This window comes from Dendroctonus ponderosae, unplaced genomic scaffold, assembly GCF_020466585.1.
Source record: "Dendroctonus ponderosae isolate FM_Combo_2020 unplaced genomic scaffold, Dpon_F_20191213v2 Dpon_F_20191213_1, whole genome shotgun sequence".
Lineage (NCBI taxonomy): Eukaryota > Metazoa > Arthropoda > Insecta > Coleoptera > Curculionidae > Dendroctonus > Dendroctonus ponderosae.
The window spans coordinates 57,372,170-57,398,412 of record NW_026017110.1 but is presented as its reverse complement, the minus strand read 5'-3'; the positions used below and the strand labels follow the sequence as shown (position 1 = coordinate 57,398,412).

At 33.2% G+C, this 26,243-nt stretch overlaps 1 protein-coding gene across 2 annotated transcripts in view; it reads left to right on the top strand.

The window, feature by feature from the left end:
* LOC109538030 (neuronal acetylcholine receptor subunit alpha-7) overlaps positions 1-26,243 on the top strand; it is a 97,846-nt gene that overhangs the window by 29,218 nt on the left and 42,385 nt on the right. For both annotated transcript variants that reach the window (XM_048664810.1, XM_019905070.2), the window contains exons 2-4: positions 19,049-19,188; positions 21,263-21,307; positions 25,601-25,710. In XM_048664810.1, the coding sequence (XP_048520767.1) occupies positions 19,049-19,188; positions 21,263-21,307; positions 25,601-25,710 (295 nt within the window). The remainder of the gene's footprint in view (positions 1-19,048; positions 19,189-21,262; positions 21,308-25,600; positions 25,711-26,243) is intronic.

Here is a 26,243-nt window from a genome sequence, read left to right as displayed (position 1 = left end):
GAAATGGGAAAAACTCAAATGCATATGTATACGAGAAATTCACGTGAGGTGGCAGATTTGACTGGCTTTTGTTGTACAATTAATTTGGCTACGCAGCCAAGTGATATTGTCTATGGGTTGTTAATTAAAGTAGCATTTGGAACCTAAACACTATTAAAAGCTCTAAAGTATTAATGTATTAGAGCCCAACTGTCTAGTTTACGATCGATAAAAGGCCCATGAATTGTTCATGTTGTTAACTACAAGCCAGATAAATGTTTCCGGTTCTTATGCACTTTTCTTTATTTCCATAGTATATGCATCAGAAACACCTGTTATAATAGAAAACATGCATATACATCAAAAACTTTTTTTAAATTGTCATTATCTCGTTTGCCTATCTATATGGATTGGGTAAATATATCTAAAAATCTAAATATTTTTCAGACAGATTTTCTTTCACTTTAAAGGAGTTTGTATAACGCTCTGTAATTACGTAAAGTAGTATACTAATGAAAAAAAGATGTTAATTATTTTATAACCATCTTCGTATGATAAATGGTGGAAGTTTTATCGGGATAATCAAATTTGGAGCCAAGCCTGAAAGTGCTACTGAAGCTTAAAACTTCGTTACGCTTGAAAAATATCTGAAAACTGTTTCGAATAGATTGAATGCATTTAATCAAAACAAAAATTTACAGACTCGTCTAACTCAACATTTAACAATTCAAGTGTTAGCGTTTCATATGAACAAAATTTTTGCTATAAACTTAAGAAAATTCAATAAATATCGGAATTTAACAGGATGATTAAGTTAATATTTTCTTTTTAGCAGTAGATGGAGCTCAAAAATTTAAGCGTTTTTTCTATTTAGTTTAGTTTAGTTTTTTCACACTTTTTCCAAATCTTTAGTTAACTGAAACAAATGATAAGAATATATTCAACAACAATTATCTTAAACTTTGACTATATTTCAAGAACAATTTGAGCCACGACGCTTGTTTCCAGAGCGTTGCATCAGAAAACAGGGGAAATGTTTGCACAAAAAACGGAATGCCAACACGTGCGAGACCACATAATTGTTTAACGCGGTTTTGGCAAAAATCGCCTCTAACATGAGGCCACCTTTTTTCAATTCACAAGAACTGCTAGCGGTACAACGGCCGTTTTCATACGCTTGGATAGAGAATTGAAATCGCTTGGGAAATATTGGCAATTTTCACACGAAAACCGAATTTAAATATTACAATTTTTGCCGACAATTTCTCTTTTAGTGAGAAAACAGGAAACCGTTCTCAACTGATGTTGATCAACTTCAGCTCATCCAGCTCAAATTATTTCTGAGATTTAACCGAAAAGCCCCTGTTAGAAACGCTGGTCATATCTTAAACCATTTTGAAAAAAATTCAAATTAATTTCAAACATATGTTTTTTGGTGGATGGATGTGCGAATTCTAGGCAGTAAAACACTCCCAAAGGATCATATCTAATTTTGCGAAACTTCCGAAAACAAGTGTAAAATGCAAAATTCGCTTTCTGTTTAAAACCAATCAGTATATTTGACAGGAGATTTTTCCTGCTTCCCTAGTGAGTTTTCTAATTCTCTATCCAGTGGTAGAGATTCAAACCGAGTACTGTGCAACAGTACGAGTATGCGGCAACAAGTTTGAACCCACCGACCAATTTTCCAAAACGGCGTAGAAAAAATGTGTTAAATTTCCACTTCCAAACGTCAAAACTTTCAACATCTAACATGTAATGTTTCACTCGCTAAATTTATCATTTAAGTCTCTATCCAGCGCTGAAAAAGATCGTGTGCTGTTTGGAACGATGGCAGAACCGTGTAGTTTCTTGCACCGTTTAAGCTACAGCGCTCGTTTTTGACATTAACAGTCACAAATTGCAAAGCAAGCTCTATCTAATGTTAAACGAAAAATCACCCTGTATGACTGGTTTAATCCATTTTCAGGATATTTCCAAACATCTGTTGTTTAACATTCTGTGCAGATACTTTGCTTTGCTGAACCGTCATTTGGTCAAATCGTGGCAATTTGAGTTACTAGTTTGAAATAAACGTCCAAAACATGCTTGTTGGGAGATATTTTTAGAGCGCAGAGTTTATCGCATTTGTTACGTTTCTCAATTCAATTTAATCAGTTGATTAAATAATAAAAACTTTGTATTGCAATGTACGATTACATGAACACAAATCGGTTAAGGAGAAATAAATAATTTTTCGAAGCAACATTTAAAAATGACTGAACTAGAAGCTGGAAAAGCTACTTGCAACCAGTAGCTTTTGCTGATATTCGATGGCTATCAAGAGCCACCTTAAAAATGGGAATTTTAATTTTCAATATCAATTGAGCTTTTAAAAAAGTTCCATTATAAATCGCATTTCCGCTCATTGGCTTGCTTGTGGTTATCCAATTTAAGCCACTGCTTATCCAAACACAGTTTGTTGGAGACCGACTTCTTAATCCGAAGCTTCTGCTCCAACTCTGAAACGTTGGAATTCTAATCTGATAATTCCACAATGCTGCTGCCGATAACAATTTTTCCAGTAGAACATATGTCTTCCTAAATCCGGGTCTGAGTTTTCCTCCGGTATCTATTATCAGTCGCATGGCTGAATAGAAGCAAAGGGAAACGTTTTATTTTTCCCAATGCTGGTATTATTTGCTGATTGATAAAAATGGATAGGAATGTACTTTTTTTTAGTTAAAGTTTCAATTGGACGTATTAATTGGAAGTTTCCTTCTTATTAAAAGTGTTTTTAATCGAGTTTGTTGCTGTTGAGAGTTGAGAGTTTGAATACTTTATTGCCAGTGGACTGCATAGTCAATCTAACTGCCTGTTTCATTGTGTGAATATTCGTTGTTCTTACCATCAAACAAGCAAATCATTCAATAAATACAAATTTGAGTTTTAATGAAAACATAACCACTGAAATAGTTAACCCTGATAAATGCTGAGCTTTTGGACGCGAAAGGAATCGAAAATTAAATTTTCTCGGAATTATGACTTTCGAAAAATAAGAACGCAATTAGCTCTGGAAAACCGGAGAAGGCTAAAGGGGCAATAGCCGTTCGGGAAACATTAATTATTTCCAAGAATAGGTAATTTATTATTGGTGTCAGTAAATTTAGTTAAGAACTCTGTCAAGTTGCACAGGCTGGTTGGTTACTTGGACTGCAGACAATTTGCAGCATCACGACTGCTGCGAATTTTATTTTATTTCATTTTCCTGTTGCGGTTCTAGTTAAATTACCTAAGTTAATCAGAGAGTTTGAAAAATTTTATGGGCAAAACTTTTCTAGAATAAATGCGACATTTGTAATTTACTTTTGGGGCTTTCTAACAACAGCATCACTTTTGGCGTTTCCGGAATTCATTCTTTTATCGCTGATTTGATTTCTGCTTCACATAACTTGCTCTTTCCGCTTCTAAAAGCAGATCCATTCACTTATCAGATTGGGATGGAAATTTCATATGGAAACAGATCTACAATTAGATATGTGAACTAGATTTGTTCTAATCTCCAAAGTAACCTGCTTTATAAGCCAGATTGAACGAACAACATTTTAATGTTGTTTGAAAGTTTAACCGTAGAAATTGAAGAGCTCATAATGAACGTTTTCCAGGGTACGGGGATTTTTATGTCAATATAGTTCACGCTAATTCCTGACATCAGAGTATTTAAAACTGATTAAACAAAAATAACATTATCTTTGAAACCGTTCATTTTATCTAATTAAATAAGAGTCCGTTTTTCGGGTGCAAATCTCCAGAGTCTCCAAAAATGATATTTGCAGTTGAACATAATGAAATGTGCCTGGCCTCTTTTAAGAGCCTTAGGAACGGTTTGTAAATCAGATTATCGCTCATTTTCGAAAGTACATTTTGACAAAAAATTATTCTCAATAGTTCAAAAGTTAGAACTAAAACTTGAGGCTTGTCCGTCTCGGTTAAGAATTCTGTATATGAACAAACCCTATTATTTTGTCCTCTCGAGACCTTCTCACGTACTTAAGGAACACCCTGTATCACAAATAGTATATCTTAATTTTCCAAATATTTTCGCTTACATCTGGGAAAACCTCGATTACAAGAATTATTAATTTTCCTCGTAGTTCTCGACGGATGTTCAATTTCAAAAGAATGCGAATGTCTGCGGATTGCTGGTCGTTAAAATAGAGAAAAAGGATTTTCTCTCGTCTGTTCAACTCCGCATTAAAACCGATCTTAGACCTGACAGACAAGGTTTAACAACGCAAATTGATTGTCTGTCATATTTTTCAGTTACTCGGGCAGCAAATAATATCCAGCAAAATGAACGAAGCGAACAGTTTGAGTTTGATTGGCAGTCTAAAGTTTATTTGCCCGATTTAATTAAGCATATTAATTCACGGGTGTATTTGCTGGCAAGGAAAGAGATAACAGGTACAGGGTGTGTGGATACAAAAGCGAAAAAGAGACGATTTCTAGCTAAAACGTGAGGCATTATATGGCGAAAAAACAGGGCAGTTTGCTTGGTTGATTTAGAGACGTTTTCTGGTTAATAATTTGTGGGTTTTCACCAAATCTTTTATTAGAAGAAACTCTAGTTGACTGTTAACAATGAAGTTTAGGATCTTGTCAATGTTTGAAACGAACGGCGGTTGGGTGGAACTATTTTACTAGCGTGAAAAACTAATGATTTATATCAAATAATTTAAAAATAGCCATTCGGGTTTGATCAAGATCATATCTCATATCTTTGCAATTGCGATGGGAATGACAGACATCTTCTGGAATTTTGGTCGCTAGAATAAAGCGCTTTATAACAACAATTCGCTTTTCAACTAATAAATAATCATGAATTTAATATGTGCAATAAATAAATTCGCAAATATTGGTACGGAGGCACAATTTCAATTATAAACCCAAATTCTCCGTAATTATCACATAATCAAGGTAAAAGCATTTCATTTTGAAACCTGAATGGGACAGTCTGAAAATTAATTGGAATTGTTAGCGCGATCTGGATTATTTCCATTTTTGTTGTAAGAAGCTGTGTATCAATTACTATTTCTGAAATTAGAGAAGCATTTCTTCAAATGCTTTATATACGTAAATATATGGGAATATTTCAAACTAATTGAGGCTGTGCTTGAGCTCAAAAATGGCCGGTTAATTCGATTTTTGCTTGCGTTCCATAAATTGCAATTTATTTTTCGCGATACCATTAGGATTTTGACACCTCCCGCCTTCCACGTTCTTATTGTTTTTTCGGCGCATTTTAACACCGCTCGTAACGGCAATAAAAAGGGGTGAAAAGATTCACGCTTCCCTTAATTGAAAATGTATGTTTTTCACATTTTTCTCAGCTCAAGTTACGTGGGCCTTGATGTCCGCTAATTTGAGAGTTTTCTCATATTTATGGTCAGCTCTAAACTCTAACGATACCGTAATTTGTTGCCTGCTATCACAAACCTCACAACACATAACACGACTGATTGCCTTCACACAATTCAACAGTTTATCGGATAGAATGAGGAACTGGAAAAGTTAACGAAATTGTGGCCGCCGCTTTGTTTGCACGTGAGAGCAGGTAACATTTTCAAACAGATCGGAGTTTGTTGGTGCTGTTAAAATATTTATTATCTACTACTACCATGGTCCCATTTACACTTTATCCTTCGATCTCTCCACTTTTCCCTGCCCTTATGATGCTCCCTAATAGTCATTCGACACGTACTACTTTGAAAATGTTCCTGCCTCTAGATTTATGTTACTGAAATTTGGAAATTATTACCAACATTTATATTGTAATTTTCCTTTGACTTCGTTATTTTGCCTTATTTATTGAGGTTTTTTCATCCCCTTTAAACGTGCCAGTATTAGCACAGGCGGCATGTACACCAATATTGAAAACGGTTTAGCTTGAGGAAAAGTTAATATTGCCGACAGAAAATCCTTTATAGAAGTATAAAGGCGTGCATAAGAAGTTTAACTAATAATGGATTGGAGGCATTATGTTTATTTTATTTGATAATCTGGAAATGTTATTTTTGAGGAAGTAAAGAAATAGCTAGGTGAATAGGTAAAATTTAAATAGCAAGGAGTTGAAGTATTATTAAATGAAACACTAGTGATAGGCGAAAGAGGTGTTGGTTTTGCAGTTTTGAATTAAATAAGAAGTTTAGATATTTATTTTGTACAATATCTGTTTGCGTTTGAGTTGGATTTATTTTTCGACTGCGTAGATCTGTTTCATGGTAGGCATCAATCAAGCCTGAACGTCGAGTTTCTGTTACAAAAAGACGTGTTGTTCTTGAGAAATTCATGTACCTTCAATGTTGTACATAAAACCGAGAGCGTATCTTTCAATTGTCCTCGAGCTGTGTAGTTATTTCCAGGTTAGCTGTCCATTTCTTTGCAAATTGATTTCTACTAGAGTACTCTTGGGGTTTATTGCAAGTAGGATGCACCCTACTAAGGCAATGATCCAACAGTAAGTATTCAATTTTGCAGGAAAGTCGATAGGCAGTTCAGATACCGAAACATCCAGTTGGAGCACTTTATTATTTATTATTTCTGCATTTAGAGTTCCACCTTGGTCAAGATTTAATTTTTTGTGATAATTGTCCATCTGGTTTAGCAATAAAAATGAATCAACATACTCCATAGGCAGTTGTTTTAATTCTTTAACTTCGATTCATTCAATTATCCGTGTAATTCCGCAGGGACTTTGATGAAACGATAAATTTAAAATTTCACCAAAAAGTCAATGAAAGCTATAATAGAATATGTAAACTCCGATCGAAGTAATGTGGACAATCCAATTAAAATGTCGAACAATTTGTGTAGAGGGTGGAGTGAAATAATTCAAACTCAAACATGCATCGTATAAATAACATGCACCTCTGGACAGTATAATTTTCCATTGAATTAGCTTTCTACCTGTATAAAGCAATTAGGTTAACCGCGTTCGGCTTAACAAGTCACTTTAGGACAAAGCGGAGGCGTAATTTTATCAGAAATCAGGACATAAATTACCCTATAAATCCATTGCCTAATAAGCGTTGGCGCTTACCAAATACAGATATGTATTGTCAAATTCACTCTAATATATTTCTGGATCCGACGGCGGTAATAGCGGGAAGTTCCTCCCTTAAATCAGCTGGGAACATCACTTCCCTTCAACAAGACTCAACGCAAAAAAGAGCCAGATTACGATGGCATGGCAGGAAAAATTCAACATGAGGCAAATTGTACTTTAAACTTTACTCCATGTGTCATATGCATGCACGTATTTTGCTCTCAGAATAAATGAGCGCTGTGTTTGAAAATGGAAATGAAAATACGAACATCAAAGTGAAATATCAGCAAAAATTGAAAAAATTACAGAAAAAGTTCTTTGAAGTTCTTCTAGCTTCCCATGAGAATTAAGTACAAATCCGCTTTCCCTCAACAGCCATGAACCACAAGTATAAAGCCTAATTGTCTAATAAAGGAATTTATATGTTATATATTAAAATATAAATTACACGCAAATTGCGCTAGACAAAATTGATTTTGTATCGCCTGGACGATTTTTCCACGACATGGCCTAATTAATTTGTATGCCATTTAAGGGAGAAATCTGTTTATAATCGAGATTTCTAGTCAAGATCTATTACCACTTCAATTATCTGCTAGGCTACTTGAATTTCAATCTCGAGCTTTATGAAATACAGCCTTGTTAAAAGCCTTAGAAGCCTCGCAGGATTTTAATAATCAAACACAGCTGTAAGAAAACGAGAAGCGTCCTAAATAATCTAGCATAATCATTAGAACACGCAATTTCCTATTTGATATTATAACAAATTAGGACACAACCTTTAATTATTGAGAAGGTTTGGTGTCAGCAGCATGTTTGCGTTAAATATTAACGGTAAAACTTAAAGGTAAAGCTTGTACGGCCCAATAAAGGAGAGTGTGCAAAACATGATATAATCTGAGGAACATTTTTTCGGGATTTCCATGTTTTATGCCTAAGCTTGTCCACGAATAGGCCTTTAGTATTTAGCAGATTACACCTAATTAATTCGGGGTTTATAGTGCATATAGACTTTACTTAAAAAAAAACAAATTTTCGGAATCATTCAGTCAGTAGTTTTCATGTCTGGGTCTTCTAAGAATCCTTTTTTATAGAGAATAGAACGCAGAAAAAGGAAATTCAGTATTGTAAAGCACAAACGAGTTCTATTGCTTCAAACAAATTCAGAGTCATGTCGCTAGCGGCCTTTAGGAGTTACAACCAAACCATTAAAACCCCCAACCACAAAATGTTGTTCTAACAGTGAAACCAATTACGAAACTATTCAAAATAAACCGAAACTTAATTCAAACTTTCATATCCGCTGTATCGCAAACGGTGGCCGAAATTGTAAAATCACATGATGGAACTCGTGTTCATTTTGCTCAACTAATCTGCAGTTAACAGATTGATCTACCATTTGGAGCACCCCGTATATTAGATCGAATGTTGCTTGTTTGAAATATTTTTTAATTTATAAAAATTGTCATTAATCGTCTATCTTAGTAACAAAATGCTGCTTTGTTAATGGTACTGGCAGTTGTACAGGGTGTCTGGGAATTACTGGGCAATACTTTAAATGTACGTTATACAGGGTGAGTCAGCGACGTCTACCCCTCGTAGATCGTTCCGAAAAAGCGACTGAAAAAAAACGTTTATATAAAAGTGTTGTGGTTGTTGCCAAATTATTTGTTTCTGTTACTTTCAAGCATGCCGGGTAGCTCAAAATTAAATTATGACAATACATTTTTTTAATGGAACAGTATACTGTTTAATCCAGAATCAGGTTCTCCATTCAATTCTAAGTATTTTTCGTATAACATACTATGTGACTGAATTCAATAGTTTTGGACATAGCGACGTTTAAAACATTTAAAATTATATAATTTTAAAGGAACGTTAAAACAATTATTCTGTTTTTGTTTTGTTCCGTTCTCAAATTATATCGTTTATTAAAACCATTGAATTAATTCACATAGTGTGTTATACAAAGAGCACTTCGAATTAAATGTAGAACCTGAATCTGGATTAAAAAGTAAGCTGATCCATTTAAAAAAATAAACTGACTGTCATAACTTTATTTTCAGCTACCCTGTAAGTTCAAAGTAACAGAAACAAATGCTTTGAGGACAACCACAACATTTTTATATGTTTTTTTTTTCAGTCACTTCACAGTTTGACTCACCTTGTATATTCCAAAATAAAACGACAAAGTTACTAATTATATTTTTTCGGAAATAAGCGTCCACAATTTCCTGTACGGTAAATTTTTGGAATAGCGTAATACAGTAGAACGTAGGCAAAGTAACATGTATTTCACTTTTTGACTGGCGATATCTCGAAACCGGTTGATGTGAGAAGGTTAAATCAAGTATCAATTTTTTCTTTAGAATCATCAAGGGAACAGAGGAAAAATTTGGGAAAGGGGCTATACACGGTCGCATAAAAGTTACAGCCAATTTAATGCCAACAGACGATAACAAATGACGCCGCATGCAAGCATAAATTTAAAATTTCCATTTGTAAAAACTTTCATATGCCAAGATGTATGTCGAATTTTAATATGCTTCGAAAAACATTGTTAAAGACTAAGAACATTTACAAATGTGTTTACAGAAAAATGCCTTTTTCCAATTGTGAAAATGGTCTACTCCAACCAAAACCTCCGATTTGTGAATTATGTGATATGCTGACAAAAGAATTCAAATGCTTCAGTTTTAACGGTACACTTAAAAAAAATCACTTGAATGAATTGACTATATTTGGCTTTGTGTAAAAAGAATTGAATCCACATTATACAAGTTTGAACTAAAATAGCATAAAATAAATAATCTCTTGCACGAACGTTTAGTGTTTGGAATATTTCCAGGTAAAAAAATCCCGCAAATTATGTTGGGGTAATTCAACTAAATTTCTAAAATTTAGTACTTAAGTTTAACATCAAAAATACTCGCTTAATTTAATAGAAACTCCGTGGATTTTATGAAATGCTTTCAAACCTTGAACTTGAACAATAGATTCATCGAATTCGATTATTTTGCCAAAAATATACGAGTATTATAAAGCACAAAGCTAAACTACATCGAATAGGATGTATAGGATACAAGCTTTTGTGAAATGACAAAAATTACGAATTTAAAAAACAAATGTAATTTATTTTTTTCTCGTTTCCAAAGTTTTGATGTAAATTTGTTATAAAAAATGCAATTACATTTTTCTAATTCGTCGTTTTCGTCATTTTTCAGTTTGCTTAAATTATGCATCTTTTCCATGGGTTTTTTTCTTATATTTTAAAAACTGGCTGAAAACACTTTACTTAGTATTTTATAATGGAAAATTCAAATTGTTGAAGTTCACAACACAGGGCGTTCTACTCAAACTCGACAAGTTATTTCAATTTCAAACTTGTGCCTCTTGGAGCAGATCAAACTAACGCAAGCGAACCTTATCTAATTGCAGACAAATATTTTCCTGTCTAATTATTCGATCAGCAAATCAACGAATTTTGAACATGAAGCTTGTATAGAATATTAGTAAAAACCAAGCACAGTCTTAGTCTTAAGATAAAAGATGTATTTAAATAGTATACGATCTGGATATTTGTATGTTGGTCTAGATAGGTAAACCTTTGCAACGAGCATCCATCGGTTTTAATATGAAAGCATTGAGTTCATGGTTTTCCTGGTTTTCCAAATCCATAAACCCGAGCGGAGGAACCGAAAAAGCAATATCATTGGCATTTCGTCTTTCCTTCAAGACGGAATAGTCTATAAAATTTGTTTGTTCGGTTACAAAGTCTGCTGTATTAATGGTATTTGTGCTTTTACGTCAATGAGGATAACAGACTGATCTTAAACTTTGTAAGCTCAAATGCTATTGAATCCGTCGATATTGCTCTGTAGGTGGAGAATGTGAAGGTTTTCTTTTATTGGGGGACTATAAAGAGCTTTATAGGCAACCTTGACAATATATGGAACCACCGATAGAAAACAATTCAAACCAAAATATGCAATGAATGCCCAGAGCAAGCTAATGCCATTTGCAGTGGTTAATTACCTCCGAAAAGGTACAGTTTCCAACACTTTTGGCTTAACGGTTTCCTAATTATTCCATAAATTAGCCGCTCACCGTACTTTATATAAAAGCATATATGATAACTTGGTTTCTTGTAACTTGATGGCATAAAAGTAATGAAAAATCAATACCATTATGCCTCTGCTGCCAGACAGCATCCGGGCTAATGGGTAATATCGTTTCACTTTTCTTCGAATTCAATAGCAAAGACTATTGCATCAGATGTGAAATTTTATGTAGAATGAAATGGAATAGCAGACGTGTTTCCAGCTACAGGGCTTCATGATGGATTTAAGGCCAATAATTTTGCGACAAGAAAAGTTAATATGAATTTCAGCCACCTCCCTATCCTAGCAATGGTAATATTGAATTACCGTTAAAAAGTGTTGGGTTTACTTCAGAACAACCATATTTTCTCAGGAGGTTTTAGATCTACTCCAAACCAGGTTATTGCCAATTTCCTTTGTGCTCGATAGAATGCTCTTATTGCTTTATCCCTCTTCTCTTTTCAACATGACACATACGCTTGTCAAGACGTTTATTATTCCCTACTGATTGATTAACCTGGAGCAATGTTTCTAAATGGTATTTCACTGTAATCTTAAGTGGAAGTTCTTACATGCAAGACGGGTTTTAGCAGCTGATGTATTAATATGGCCATGTCTACATTGGTTCATTGACTAACTTAGGTACCTGTTGATAGCAAATTAAATAACAATTACTGATTAATTTGCTTCTCAAATGCTTGCTATGCAACTGTAAATAACTTGGTAATAGCCGCCCACATCGCAAATTTTATAAAGAAACAGGAAAACTACTAATGAATATTAGTTTTCTCATCTACCTTTTTTTCGATATTCACATTTCTTTAATTAATATTTTTTCATTTGAGTCCAATGTACTGCATAATTTCTCATACATCCCAGTAAAATGTTCAATTTCGGCAGTATTTCTATTTGCTGCAAATACATGTTCATTTTTCTTTAGCGCAACTTTACATAATTTAACTCCATTCAATAAAGTGCCCGTGTTTACAGAGATTATGCGAATTTGAATAAATTTGAATCCTAAAGCGTCTAATTATCAAAAACCAATCATCGACTTCAATTGTGCTTTGAAATGATTTATAAATAAGGCCAAGTTTAAAAATATTGTTTCGGAAAATAATGCTTGATACTCCGCATATAATTTTTTCGCTGGGTAAACCGCAAATACCTTAGAAAGGAATTTTAATCGTGCAGTGTTCGAAATTACAAAAAACGTATTTACATTTAATTCAAGGGCCTCAGGGAACGAAACTGGGAGTTATTTTGGTAATGAATTTTCTAAGATTAATAAAATGTTTACTAACTGTTCTTTGGAAGAGCAGAGCAGTTGGAAAATATCGAAAGATATTATTAATTACTAATTATTTAAGTATCAAAATTGGTGAATTAATTTAAAAGTGCAGCCACAATTCTTTAGAGAATTTATTACTAAAATTAATTCCCATTTCGTTCTTGCCATTTTATTTTGCCTGATGATTTACTGGCTGAAGCCAGAAAATTGCAAATACGAGATGCGCTTTTTCGCAGATATTTCATTGGGCAATTTAATGTAAGTGGATTTTCGAGAATTCGTTTTTGTTTTAATAGGCCGTCAATTTTAATGAGCTACTTCTCCTGGAAATCTAAAAAGGCGCGCGTGTAAATATATTTCTTTTTCGCTCCACAATTTTTTCCTTTCAAAAGCATACACTTTTATGACTTTATTGCAACTTCTTAAGAGACTTTATTGGCGCAAATTGAGCCAGTTGAAAAATGCGAGTTTTTCCATATTCGATAAATTCAGTTTTCGTACAAGAGTCGTGTACCTATTGAACGTTTGAATCGGATTAAGTAGCGCCTTTCAAATTTTCTTAGGTGTATTTATATTTTAGATAGGTACTCAAGTAATAACAAGTCAACAGAGTTCAGTTTTTCGCATCATTGCTTGGACCTGGTGAGTTTTTGCGGCTTTTAGGCTGCCGTGAGAAATACTTTTTCCTGACGTTTCACAAACACGACTGGCTTGCATCTTTACAAGTGGTTTGCTCACCAGTTCCAACAACAACTCAATTTAACTTTTTTACTTGCGCAGAAAGGAGTTCTAGCTAAAATAATCACCATAAATTATCAGAAATATGGTTTCTTTATAAATGTGTCCGTTTCATGCGCAGATCTAATTAACATGAGTGGGACAAAGGGAATATTAAATATATATGTGTGTTAGAAAGAGAAAAAACACGCCGCAACTCTTGGGTCAAGAGCGAAAAGACATTGATTAGCTGATGAAGCTGGCTCTTTCTAATAAGCGCATTAGAAGAACTCCTTTCTTTGTCCACTCACACTTTCCTTTTCTTTCTTGTATAATCGATTTATGTTTTCATTCAATTTATTTATTTTCAATGCGATCGTCTTGCTTAGGCCAACTATTGCCGTGGGACGAATTAATAAGTCTCGAATTCGTTTTTATACATACCACACTCCCTAGCCAGTTTGTAATGATGTATTTCAGCTACTTACCTACAAAGAAAGAAACACAGATGTAAGAGAATTCAATTACCAAAACTAATATTAAATTAGAGGACTAGGACCAATGGGTTCTAATCTTGTTCGTAGATTTAATTCACTTATGCAAGGGAAAAATACAAAAAATCTAGATCATTAGGTGAAATGAGGACAATAAAATATAAACCAAATTCTTTAAAAAAATCTAGGCATTTAAAAATATGTTAACCATTATTATATGTTAACTGTTCAATATTTCTATTGCTTCAACACATACAGGGCCTTAGTATAAATATCTTAAGTGTACATTTAATAATTAGTATATTTTAGTGCAAATACGCCAATATCATTTTAATCTGTTACATTATTCCAGATTGACAATTCGTTTTAATGGAACTAAAGTAATATGACTGTAGGAAATTAAAATAATTACTGGCAAATGTGTATTACATTTTGATATAGACCGAATGTTCGATTTAATTAATAACCCAGCACAATGTAAATAATTTATTATCATCGATATGAAATTTAGTTTTTCTAATTCCAAATTGGGATAATCTGCTGGCGTATTCATGCTTGATACTTTATTACAATTATTAATGAATTGACAAAATAATTATTCTAGTGGAAAGACAATTATGTGGTTATTTCAATTTCAAGTAGTTAATTCAATCGGATTTAAATTACAAAATACCCCACAGCTAATTTTATTTAATACATTTCCATACAGGATGTTTTGATTTAAGGTGTTCTTAAAACATAGCGGTTTTGGCGAACAAAAGATAACAGAAGTTTGCAGAAAAAATAGCACGAAACAACAATCCAGAAACAGTTTTCTTCAATTGTTAGTTTCGGTAAAATTGTTCTGGGAAAAGACGGTTCAAGGTGGATATATTTTGGAAATATTGACTGAATACTTGAATACTACCACGCAGACTGGGTTGTTAAGTCCAAACCTATATTGAGATATATTGTACGATTGATATTATGTCTAAATGATGATTTATTGCGGAACTATATGAACTGAAAACATAAATCAGAGTTAAACTTTCCATTAGTATTTAGCGTCACCTACGCCGTGTAATGCCTGATCTATGAGTATTCGTTATTTCCTCATGTCAATATAAATATTGCTGAATTAAAGCCCATAAATAACAGATTTAAAAGGCATTTTACTATTATGACTATAATAAATCCTGATTTGTTGTCATTTCGATTTTAATACTCACTGAAACATTATTGGATTCATATTTTCTTCCAGATAGAACGGTGCAAGTAGAAGTTTTGTTGGAAAGCGAATTAAATAAATTCTAGGGAAGCACCAAGAAATACAAAATTCAAACAATTTATTTGATAATGAATTACTGGGTAAATAAAATACGGTTGTTTCCAGAGCAGCTGTTTTAATTTATTTATGCCATTAAGCATAATCCAGAGTACAATTCCACCCATCAGCAATTATTAGTTCCGAGTAGCATGCTTTGTATGTTTGCCGAATGTGAATAAACACTGTATAAGTAATAAGCTGAAATAACAGATATGAATGCCATTTGCCTAGCCAACTCAACCTAGCCATATTTATTTAAATCATATAATTTGCAATTGTTTTTCCAGCTTAAAGTTCTGTAGAATGCTGAAGATGCATGAGAGTAGTTGTCTAACCCCGAGGTTTCAATAATCATTTTTTTCGATCAAACCCTGTGACCTAAAAACATTGGAACTGATGGATATTCTGCCGGAAACAACTACAGAAGCGTGTGCAGAAAGTGAAACTGATCCATGATGTGGTGTATGGGATTTTAGATAAATATTCGTATACACTGGGTGAATAAAAATGCGCATTTTAGGCCAAAATTTGCTTTTTTACACCTTTGGGTCTGACTCTGTTTAAGCAGCTAATACTCTGATCTTGAAATAAATATTTAATTTTGAGTAACACCTTATCTATAACCTGTTAGTGTAAATATGAAATGAGCGTCATTTATAGGTATTTCTTCCACGTGAAAATAACGTCGGGTCAGTGTTGAAAATTAAACAGTTTAGAGCTGAAAAAAGGAGCAAAGAGAAAACTTATTAAAAATCAATGTCTAGTTACTTTACAATCAGTGTCGTACCCAATTGCGAAAATTACTGGAGGGAAATTTTCCAGAAAATACTTAAGCAGGCGTAAGATAAAGGTAGCAAAAATATTCTTAAGCAGCTGGATTCTATTTCCGAAAGAAAAGTTTCTCATTGTATCCAAAAACGTCCACAATGACAAAAATCTACATACTGGTACGTTCCAATGTGTAAAACTCTGTTAAAAATAAAAATCTCTCGAAATTTTTCTGCTAAATTTAATGCGATATGGGTGGTAACCACGGACAGTTTCCGGTGGGTGTACTAAACCCTAAGCTAGCTGCAAAGTAAACATGAAACTATAAAAAAGCCCTAACTTTCAAGGGCTGATGGAAAATTAACTTCGTGAACATCCTACGTGGCGTTCTCTGTAAATATTTTCTCAGGAAACTTTCTTCTACTAAATTAGAATGTAGGAGGAAGTTCATCTCAGGTCATCAAACTTCGGCGCTTCAATATTGTTCCAAAAGCTTGTGGAGTGTTTTATAGATTCACAGCCAAATGTAAGTAATTTTCGCAACTGGAGAAGTTCTACTTGCTCAAAGTTATTAAATTGAAAGTGAGATATTAAGGCAAATATCCACAATATCTAGCGAGGCTTTATTGAAACTCACACCCTTGACAACTTTACTTCGAGCTATAATTTTCAATTTAAGATAAGAGGTAAGAAAAATGTTGCTATACTCCTCAAAACGCGTTCACATATTATGTAATCAGATTTTCATAAAATAAAATACTGTTCGTGACACAATCCATTTTCGTGCCAAAGTTCTTCACCGGAGAACCAGAAAGAAAATAAATAACAGAAATTTCCTATTCAACTTTCCAAAACTTTTCGCATATTTTATTCTTGCCCTTTAGAAGTAGTTCGTGATACACTCATTCTTGTCTTGCATCTTTAGTTAGATGCTTTTATTTTTCACGGCGGTTTAAATAGTTAAAGTTTCAGTGGAAAGTGTTATAAACAGGAGTTGTGAATTTACAATTTTTAAACTCAACTATATCTGATGCAAAATATTTGAAAACGCTTAAAGTTGGCGTAGTGAGTGCACTTGTAAGTTTGACAAGCAGCAGATGGATCGGTTTTTTTTCGCAACTAAATGGCTTTTTAAACTTTTCCTTTTTCCAAACAAGACCGAACTCTATATGATCGATTGGCTTATAACTGGTGGTTGAATTGCTTTATTGCATGTTATGCATTTGATATGATGTCAAGGTATTCAAGCTAAAAAACACCAGGAAAACTAAGAATTGATTAACATGTATGTGGTTTGTTTGAGTTTTTGGGCATAAGGTTGGGAAAGATGATCGCTTAAGTAATTTAATATTTTTTCAAAGATCGCGATGGTCAAAATATCGGACATAAAACGGCTACATAAATCAAGTTTTGCATTCTCTCGAATCAACTTGAAAATAGTAAACATCCGGTTAGGACTGGACCCTTGAAAGCGGCCTGAACTTGACCCTTGAAATTTACAGCCCGAACAAGCTGTTGATAACACGTATTTTTGGGCATAGTTTCGGTTAAATATTTATTGTGAAATTTGGCCATCAAAGAAGTGGTTAGAAATGACAAAAATTACAAATCTTTACTCCTCTAGAGAGTATATGAAAAATAATCTTTCAGCGAAAAACCATAGAGAGTTTGCTCAGAACTTTGCCTTCAAACGTTTCAAGTTGTATATTTCCGAAATGGTTGAAATCCAGTTCAAAATTTTCATTTCAGTATAGTTTCAATACCCTAAAAGTGATACCGTTCGTTACTTCAAGGAAATCCTAAAATTTGCAAAATAATTAATGCTCGAACCTCACTTAGTATCACAAATTAGTCGGTTAAGAATCTTTTAGGCAAAAATGAGATTAGCTTTAAGAAGCCTTCAAATTAATTAAAGTAATATATTTCATAACCGAGCGGTATTAAGGGTCTTTTCGAAAGTTCATCTCAAAAACATAATTTCCAAAGTTAATTTCATAAAAATTCCCAATCTTTAAAAAGCTAGAAGCAAACATGTGAAACTTTAAGCGAGCCTCGGGGTCTCAAAGGGCCTATATGGGATAGGGTCAAAGTTATTAATTAAGCCGTAACCATCATTTTGCTGAAGCGTTTTCAGAAATGTTAGGAGTCAAAACCCCAAATGTCTAACTTTAATTATAAATTATTAGAATCTTATTAGTTTGATAGACAAATTTTTCATTCTCAAAAAGCTTCGGAAGCACCATTTTTCAATCGGTTGCTACTATTTAACAATTATTCAGGACAAAACATCAACAGTCAATAATTTTACGATCGCTGACATTACTACTAGAGCACTAAATTCCTTCAGTCTCATACCGAAACTTGCATTTTGGGTTATTGCAAATATTTTAATTGCCGGTTTCACTTAGCGAAAAAGACACGGTATAATTATGTAGTGATGAAACGGGGATGCGAATACTAAAATTGTTAAATAATGGCCACAAGAGTACGAATCCCCTTTTTTGCTAAAAACTCTCTAAAATATTAAAGCAAACAACACAACAAGTCCATTAAGCGCTGTTAGAGCTGCTTCAAAAATAATAAGCATTACATGGGAATGTGGGAGCAGAAGTAATGAAGTAACTCAAGAGAATTTCAGAAAAAATAATTGTAAATGTGAAGAACCCCGTCTTCATTCGGACTCATTTCAATAACGGTTTGAAATAATATTATTTAAATATTGTAAAAGTTTCAAATGTGAAATTAAAATTGAGCGGTTTTTGTCGATTTAATTATGATTCCTTTATAATACTAGAAGCTGGACTGACCGACTCCAATGATAGTGGTATTGACAATCAATACAGATAAAACGTAAAAGGTTTTAAAGCAATGAACGTTTTTAGAGAAATCTAAGTTTCTTAGTGCATTACATTGTGCGAGACTGCATGTTCAAGCTTCACTCAACAATATACTCTCGTTTAGAGCCCGGTAGAATTTAAGCGGGATATAAATAAAAGTTTTATCCGGAAACCACGGAAACTATTCCGATTGCTGGTTCCATTAAAGTAGTACGGAATGGAAAGTCAAAATTCTCAGAAACTCGCAAATATACGATAGGTTTTATCTGCCGAGTAGGGGATTACTCGATAAATTATTGCTCTTAGTGCCGCTGTATTAACATGGTTTAATAGGAGAAAGTTTGATTGGAAATATGAACTATTGGTTAAAGCTTTAGTGTTGACTTATTAGGCTTTATTTATTTTTGATGTGTGATATGCAAATAATTTCATTGATTTATTGTGGTTTAAATATGCATAATTCTTGTTTCAGAATCTTGGGCTGGATATTACGAAAAAAAGCTTCTGCATAAACTACTTGATACTTACAACGTGTTAGAACGCCCGGTTGCTAACGAGTCAGATCCGCTCCAACTAAGTTTCGGCATAACGCTGATGCAAATAATAGATGTGGTAAGTTTTCACCTTTTTCAGCCCACCAAGCAGTTTAAACCATTCAGCTTGAAATAATGGCGCGACCTCACTAATTATGATAAAATATTGAACTTCCGGAAATTATGAAAATATGCGGGTTAGTCTTTGTCGAAAGTTCCACCTGAACATTTTGGTTATTATCTTCTCATCTTTCCCTATTTCACTAAGTAATGAGCCCTTTGGCTCCCATTTAATAGCTAAAGTATGTAATATCCCTATCGGCAAAGCAACATCTTTATTAAATTTTCTCCAACATCCAAAGATTTTACAAAATTACGTCAAGATGAAAATCATTACCAACGGAAGGGGACTGCGAAAAATTCAAATAATTAGTTCTTTGTATCAAGATTAAATATCCGCCTTGTATATTTTATGCAGTTAATCGATTTTGCCATTCCCACAAAAATTCTGCTGTTAAACTTTTTAATAAAAAAGTTAAAGCCTTTAGAGCTAATTCCGGAAAACAAAATTATCCTACCGGTATTAAAAAACGAGAAAACCCAGGAAAAATTACGCGGTTTTTAACGAACTTACTCCACTTTTGAACAATAAAATACAACATAGTACGTGTTTCTGCCTGCATACCTTTACAACATGCATTTTAAACAATAAAGCTGAAATTAAATTTCTTTACATACTCGTTAATTACGAAACTGTAAACAATTTTATTATTTTTCAACCAGCTGAAATGACTGTGGAGAAAAATGAAACAGTGAATAGTGAAGTATGAAAGTTTCACATTTATTGGCATGGTTTTAGAAAATTTATCACAAAACTTAAGTTAATTTTTGCGTTAAATGGTCACAGATCGGAAATATTTCGAGTGAATCAAGTCGATCTTCTTATTGTAAAAATGAAACGATGGAAATTATTATGTAGATAGTAATTGAAACAAACAATATTTTCAACTAGTCATTTTGAGCAAATAAAACCCGACAAGTTCCAAATATTTTTTGCAAGATGTCCATACTTCAACTTGAAGACTTGAAGAATCTGTTCAAAACTATCAACTATAACAAACACAATGTGCACAACAGGAAGAAATGCTAAGTGTTCAACAAGACTTAAGTTCTTCCCTTTGAACATTTTCAAGTCTTGTCGTTCTTCCTGCTCGCTTTCCATTATATTTCCGCAAGCCATCAGCATCTCTAGCTAGTTGAACAACATTTGTGGAACGTCTATGTGTTGCAAAGTAAAAGTTTTCCGAAAATATTAGAAGCTGCTTCGATGACACTTTCCGTAAATTAGCAACATTAATCGTTCTCTTCATAGCAATTGTTGTTTTCGTGTCTTTTAAACTTTCGGCAATTTTCCGAAATTTATCTTACTCAGTAAACCGCACGATATAAAGCCGAGAAATTCAAAGACAAATGTAGAAATAACAACGCCACAGAAGATATAATTCTAACTTTAGGACAACAATACCCTTGGATAATTTTAAAATTTTCGATGTCACTTCCTTATTAATTTTTTTAAAATGTGTTTGCTGCAATAAGTGTTACAAGCAAATGAAAACTAAAGGCTTTATATGGATTCGTACGTTTTAATTATTAGATTACTTCATTATTCTCATTGTAAATAACATACATTTAAAATGCAAAATATGCCCTATATGGGTTCAAATTTATATTTAATTGTAGCACTTTCTAATTGATGTATAACTCAATAAATTGATAAACAAAAATAATTAATTTTTGAGCCAATTAAACAATTCACAACAAGTTTATTAATAAAACGCTGTTCCTCCAACTCCATAAATTTTGAACAATTTGCTAAATAAACATTCGGATTACTGCGGTTTATATTAAAAACCGAAACTCTAATTTTGATAACACGCTCCCTTTTCTCCGGTATAATTGAATGCAGCTTATTTCTGGATTTTACTCATTTTAAATCCTGAAAGGGCTTTAAACTGTATTTTTCGGTTCGGTCGCAATAATTAGAAAAGAGCTGAGTAAATTCAGGATGTAATAACTTATTTAAAATGGCTTGACAACGGAATAATACAGTAGGGTTTCATTAATTGCTAAAATATATGTGTTTTCCTTTACAGGACGAGAAAAATCAGCTGTTGATAACAAACATCTGGCTAAAACTGGTAAGTAGAATTACTTTCTGAAAGAACCTACTTCACGAACTTTAAGAGCGATCGTAAATCAACACTTACATACAACCGACTTCTTCAAATATCCATTACGTCTTAAAATATATGGCCTTATAAATATCAGTATAGGAGTTCTTGTTTAAGTTGAGGATTGAGGCAATACATTTCGGAACGTTTTCAGAAACAAACTACGTTCTTATCTTGTGACAAACTGCGGGCCATTGGTTAAACTATTAAGATTTATTAGCTATTGGTGTGCGAAAATGTCTATTGACAAAATTGAGTTTATGAACGAAAAACTGCTATGCGTGCAATATATTTTCATTAAGACCGTCGTATCACACATTTAAAATGAACGAAATCGTGTTTTTGAATCTAATCAATTCATACTTTTGTAGCTTCCTTTACTGGGCAGTGTCTTATTCTTGCCACTATTGGTAATTTTTCAAATGGCGGTTATTCAATATAGGGTAGTTTTAGTACTCGAATTTGGAAGATACTGGAATATTCATAAATTGTAGCAAAATAGTAGCGTTTTTCAGTAGCAGTCAGATTAATTAATTTTACCTGCATGTAGTTACATTAAATAATCTATTACTACTACACTCTGAAATGATCATGGTCTGTGATTATTCTGCTCTGTTAGCCCCAAATAGGGAAAGTATCGATAAACCTGGAAATCACGTGCATGTAAATAAATATAGAGCCATACTCATACTCATATCACCGACATTTACCGATCACCCTTCGCATAGGAAAAGGTAGTGACCTACGAAACGTAATCTGTATGATTTACGACTGGTAATCTAATTACATGCTTTCAGTAATACAAATTTGTTGGTAATTTGTTATCTGGTGCGAGGAAAACTCATGAAAAGCAAAACGATCAAACGTGATGGCCTTATGATGGATATTTGACGGAAAACTAAATTTCTAAAATTCAATTCTGCAATTAAATTTATTTTATTTATAACAAGCATATACGCAAATTTATGAAAATTTAAATATTTACCTTAAAAACAAACAACTAAAAATGTGAACTCCATAACCAATGAAACCGGCTATTGAAAGGAAGGAATCAACGAAATAAGTATACGGTCTAATTAAACCTTAGGTACTTTATATATTTGCCAGATTTTAATCGCCTCTTTCCTTCTCTACTCAACTGCAATCAACAAATTCAAGTTGAGATTAAAATGGAAGTGAAATTCCTTTCATTCGAACTCAACAAGAGCAAAACTGAAATTAGTTTCTTGGAAATTCGATTTTCTCTAACCCGGAAAACTATAAGCAAAAATTCGTTTTTAAATTCGCTTCAAGCGGACTTGCGAACTGCAAACTTCTCGTTCGTTCGATAGAAAACTACGTTTCAATATTTTTGCATTAGTTGCTAGCTAATTCTAATAAAAAAACAGTCATTCAGAGCCACGCGTAAATATGCCAGAATCCGGAGCAGCAATATGAGCACAGTTTTATATGGAACGAAGTTTCTTGGACTGCGAGAAAATCAATATCTACGTAATTATATCTATTTTTCTGTTTTGCACAATTTCGCAGAAAATCTGCATTGAAAATGTTCAATTAAGTGGCAGAGAAGAACGAAATATGCTAAATATTTGGGTGTTAAAGAATATGGAAAAAAACAATTAGCCAAATGATTTTTACACAATTCATCATGCAGGACTTAAAAGATTAGCCTAAGCTTTCACATTTCTTTGCAAATTGAATTCATTTTCATTCTCCAAGTTACTATTGAATTATTTATGGTGAGAAGCTTTTAATTATTGGTATTAAATGTTCATCGGTTTATTAGTTTATGGGCCTCGATTTATTAGTTTATACAATCATGGAATCTGAAAATTGAGCATTGAGAATTCGACTTCAAAGCAATTGGAAGGATCAAATGGAGCTGTAAAAACACGAAGCTTTCCATGATTGTTAACTGATAAGTAAAAAAAGTTGTATTCTTTTATTCGGACAAGAGGGACTGGCGAAAATAAAACTCCTGGTTTTTAAAAGATGTTTTTATTGGTGTCCAACAAATTCTCAAACATAACTTTCTTGATTTTTTTCTGCGCTGTTTGGTATTTTTAACCACAATCTATTAAGAAGATCGTTCTAGGACATTTTGTTATACTTTTACTCTATTTCCATTTTCTTTTAGTGTAACCCCTTTTTGGAGCAGAAAATGTATTCTTCATGGCCTTAATGTATCTATCAAGTTTTTTTCAATCATTATTTGTATTTCGTCCAAATAAAAAAAGTTGCTTTTTATTAATTATTTTTTTTGCTGACTCATTAACAGAAAATTCATACGAGTGAACCTAATAATATTTTGAATAAAGCTGCAGATCTTTGCAATTTGTTCGAAAAAAAAACAAGTAAAGCGCAAACACGAATTTATGCCCCTCGTTTTGATTATTCACTTTTACCGAAATTGATCCAACTCTAATATATAATGTTCGATATTTCCCTCACGTAACGTAACACGATAATTTTGCGGGGTTTATCTTTTGAAGTGTCTTAGCAGGGAAATTGTAGTAGAATTGTGTACGCCTAATGTTAGTTTCTCTTCCCCTTTAACTAACTAATCTATATGCCGTCTGTAAACAGTACCGACAATTCAGAATAAGTTGGGCTCTGATGTTTCCGTGTGTCTCATCTTTTGTAATAAGGCCTAAATAGGAGCATTGTTAACGCCGAATTTAGCTACAACGTAAAAAAAATTGTGTCTTCAGTAAGGACAACGTTAAGTCATTATTGAAATGAGCAAAGGCAAAGTTGAAATACATTGCTGAAGTCAATCATTGAATAAAAATTAACCATTTACTTTCAAGCACAGTTTTTAAAATACCTCACTTACTATGGAGGGGAAGACAATATCGCGTTTAAAACTCCCGCTTTGATCGCTTGGGTTCGTTTCACTTTCATTCGGCAGAAAAACGGAACTAAATTCCTCTCGTTTTTTTCCGAAAACCATTAAGCTTTTCCTTCAAAACCGATCATAAAACTAGAAGTTTTTAATCGAGAACGCAAAAAATCATTATTTTCCGATGATTTTCTTCTTTCTGACCATAACGGGGTCTTTTCAGCCAAAAATTATAATATAAATCTTACTAGAAAATTCGTCCATTCATTGGTTTGCAGGGATCTTTAGAAAACTCATTTCAGCTTCGAATTTGGCACAAAAACTAAATAATTTAAAGTTCCTTTAAATTGTCAACTCATTCCAGTTTTTACAAAGTTTCTATTAAGCAATTCTTTCTACGCAAAAATCGCATTATTTTTTGTTTTACTTACAATACTGACAATGTTCAAGTATTTTATGTGAAAAATTATTAACAGTCGCCTCCTTAACCGCTTTGCAAACATTTTTGGAAAACTTTTTGGAGCTTCGAATTATGGACAAAACTCTAATAATTATCTCTGGATATTTTTTCAAAAACATTTCCCCGAACTGAAAAAGCTAAAGTTTATAATCATTTATCTGGAAAACTCTGGGAAACTTTTAGGTCAATATTTCTAAACAACATTGTCTCTAATACAGAAAAACCGCGTTTTTTTAATGTTTTACCACAGCTTAAATATCATATATAAGCTGTGGTTTTACTGTAAAATACTGACAAACTGAATATTTTATGCAAAAAAATTTAAAAACATTTTTTTAGATGTAAAAATTTCAGTCTTGAGTGTCGTAAAGCTTTAATAAATGACTTATAACTCATGAACCGATGAGTTATAACTGGTTAACTCAGAGAGCGGCAACAACTCAATAGCGCAACTTAACACAGTGTTACCCAGACCTAGTTTCACTAGCGAAACTATTTCCTATTCGCCAGACTTTTTTTTATCCTTATGTAGATTTTAAAATTTATTGCCGAAAGTTTCGAGCCGGTGCCAAATCAATAGTGACCCAAAACGACTTAATTCTACTCCAATTTTACTCTCAAGTGAGTTAAGTTGATGAGTCATAACGATTTTGTATGCATTGGAGCAGTACAAAATTCAAAGCGAGAAGAAATGGTGAAGTTTTGTTTTCATATGTTTACTTAGGACAAAAATAGAAAAAGAGAGCAATCAATAAAATGTGCATTTTCTGCTCTTTAGAGTGAACTGATCTTTACTGACCAAAGCAAAAATGATCTATCAGTCGATGCTCTCCCAATCTCTCCTAATTCGAACACACCTACTCATTGATGACTTTCTGCAAATACGTTGTACATTTTAGAGCCTTTAAAAGGGATTGGAGGAAACACATAAACCAAGTCTGTTTTTGTTCTTTTGCAGGAATGGAACGATGTAAATCTAAGGTGGAACTCCTCCGAATTCGGAGGTGTCAAAGACCTGAGAATTCCACCTCATCGTCTCTGGAAGCCAGATGTTCTCATGTACAACAGGTAAGTAAATCGTAAATTAAATCACGTCGCTGTCGCATTTGCCATCGGGGCTGTAACCAAAACGAGGGACATATAAAAACCGAGATAAGGAAAAAAGACCCAAGTAACCTAAATTCCTCTTCAGGTTTTCATTGATTTGAAATAGGGCAAAAACCGACAAAGCGTACATGTTTTATGTGTGATAATGGCGTAGACGGAGGCTTGCTACTAAAACTGTTGAAATAATTGAAGAAAAATGAAAATTGAATAATCATCAACCTTGTTATAACTGATGATAATCTTGACGTGAATACTTTTAAAAAGCTTTCAATTTGGCGACCATGAAAACTCATTTATAAAATTAAGGATGCTGAACTGAATGAGCGAACAAAACAATCTGAGAATCAATTGTCAATATGAAAATTAGGGGCGGATCCAGCTTTAAATTCAGGGGGGGGTGGTTATGTAGAAAAAATACAGTCTTCTGTTGTCTATGAAATTAGAAAAATTATCGTCGTTTTGTGCAAGGGTGGCGTAAGATTATTGCAAAATTT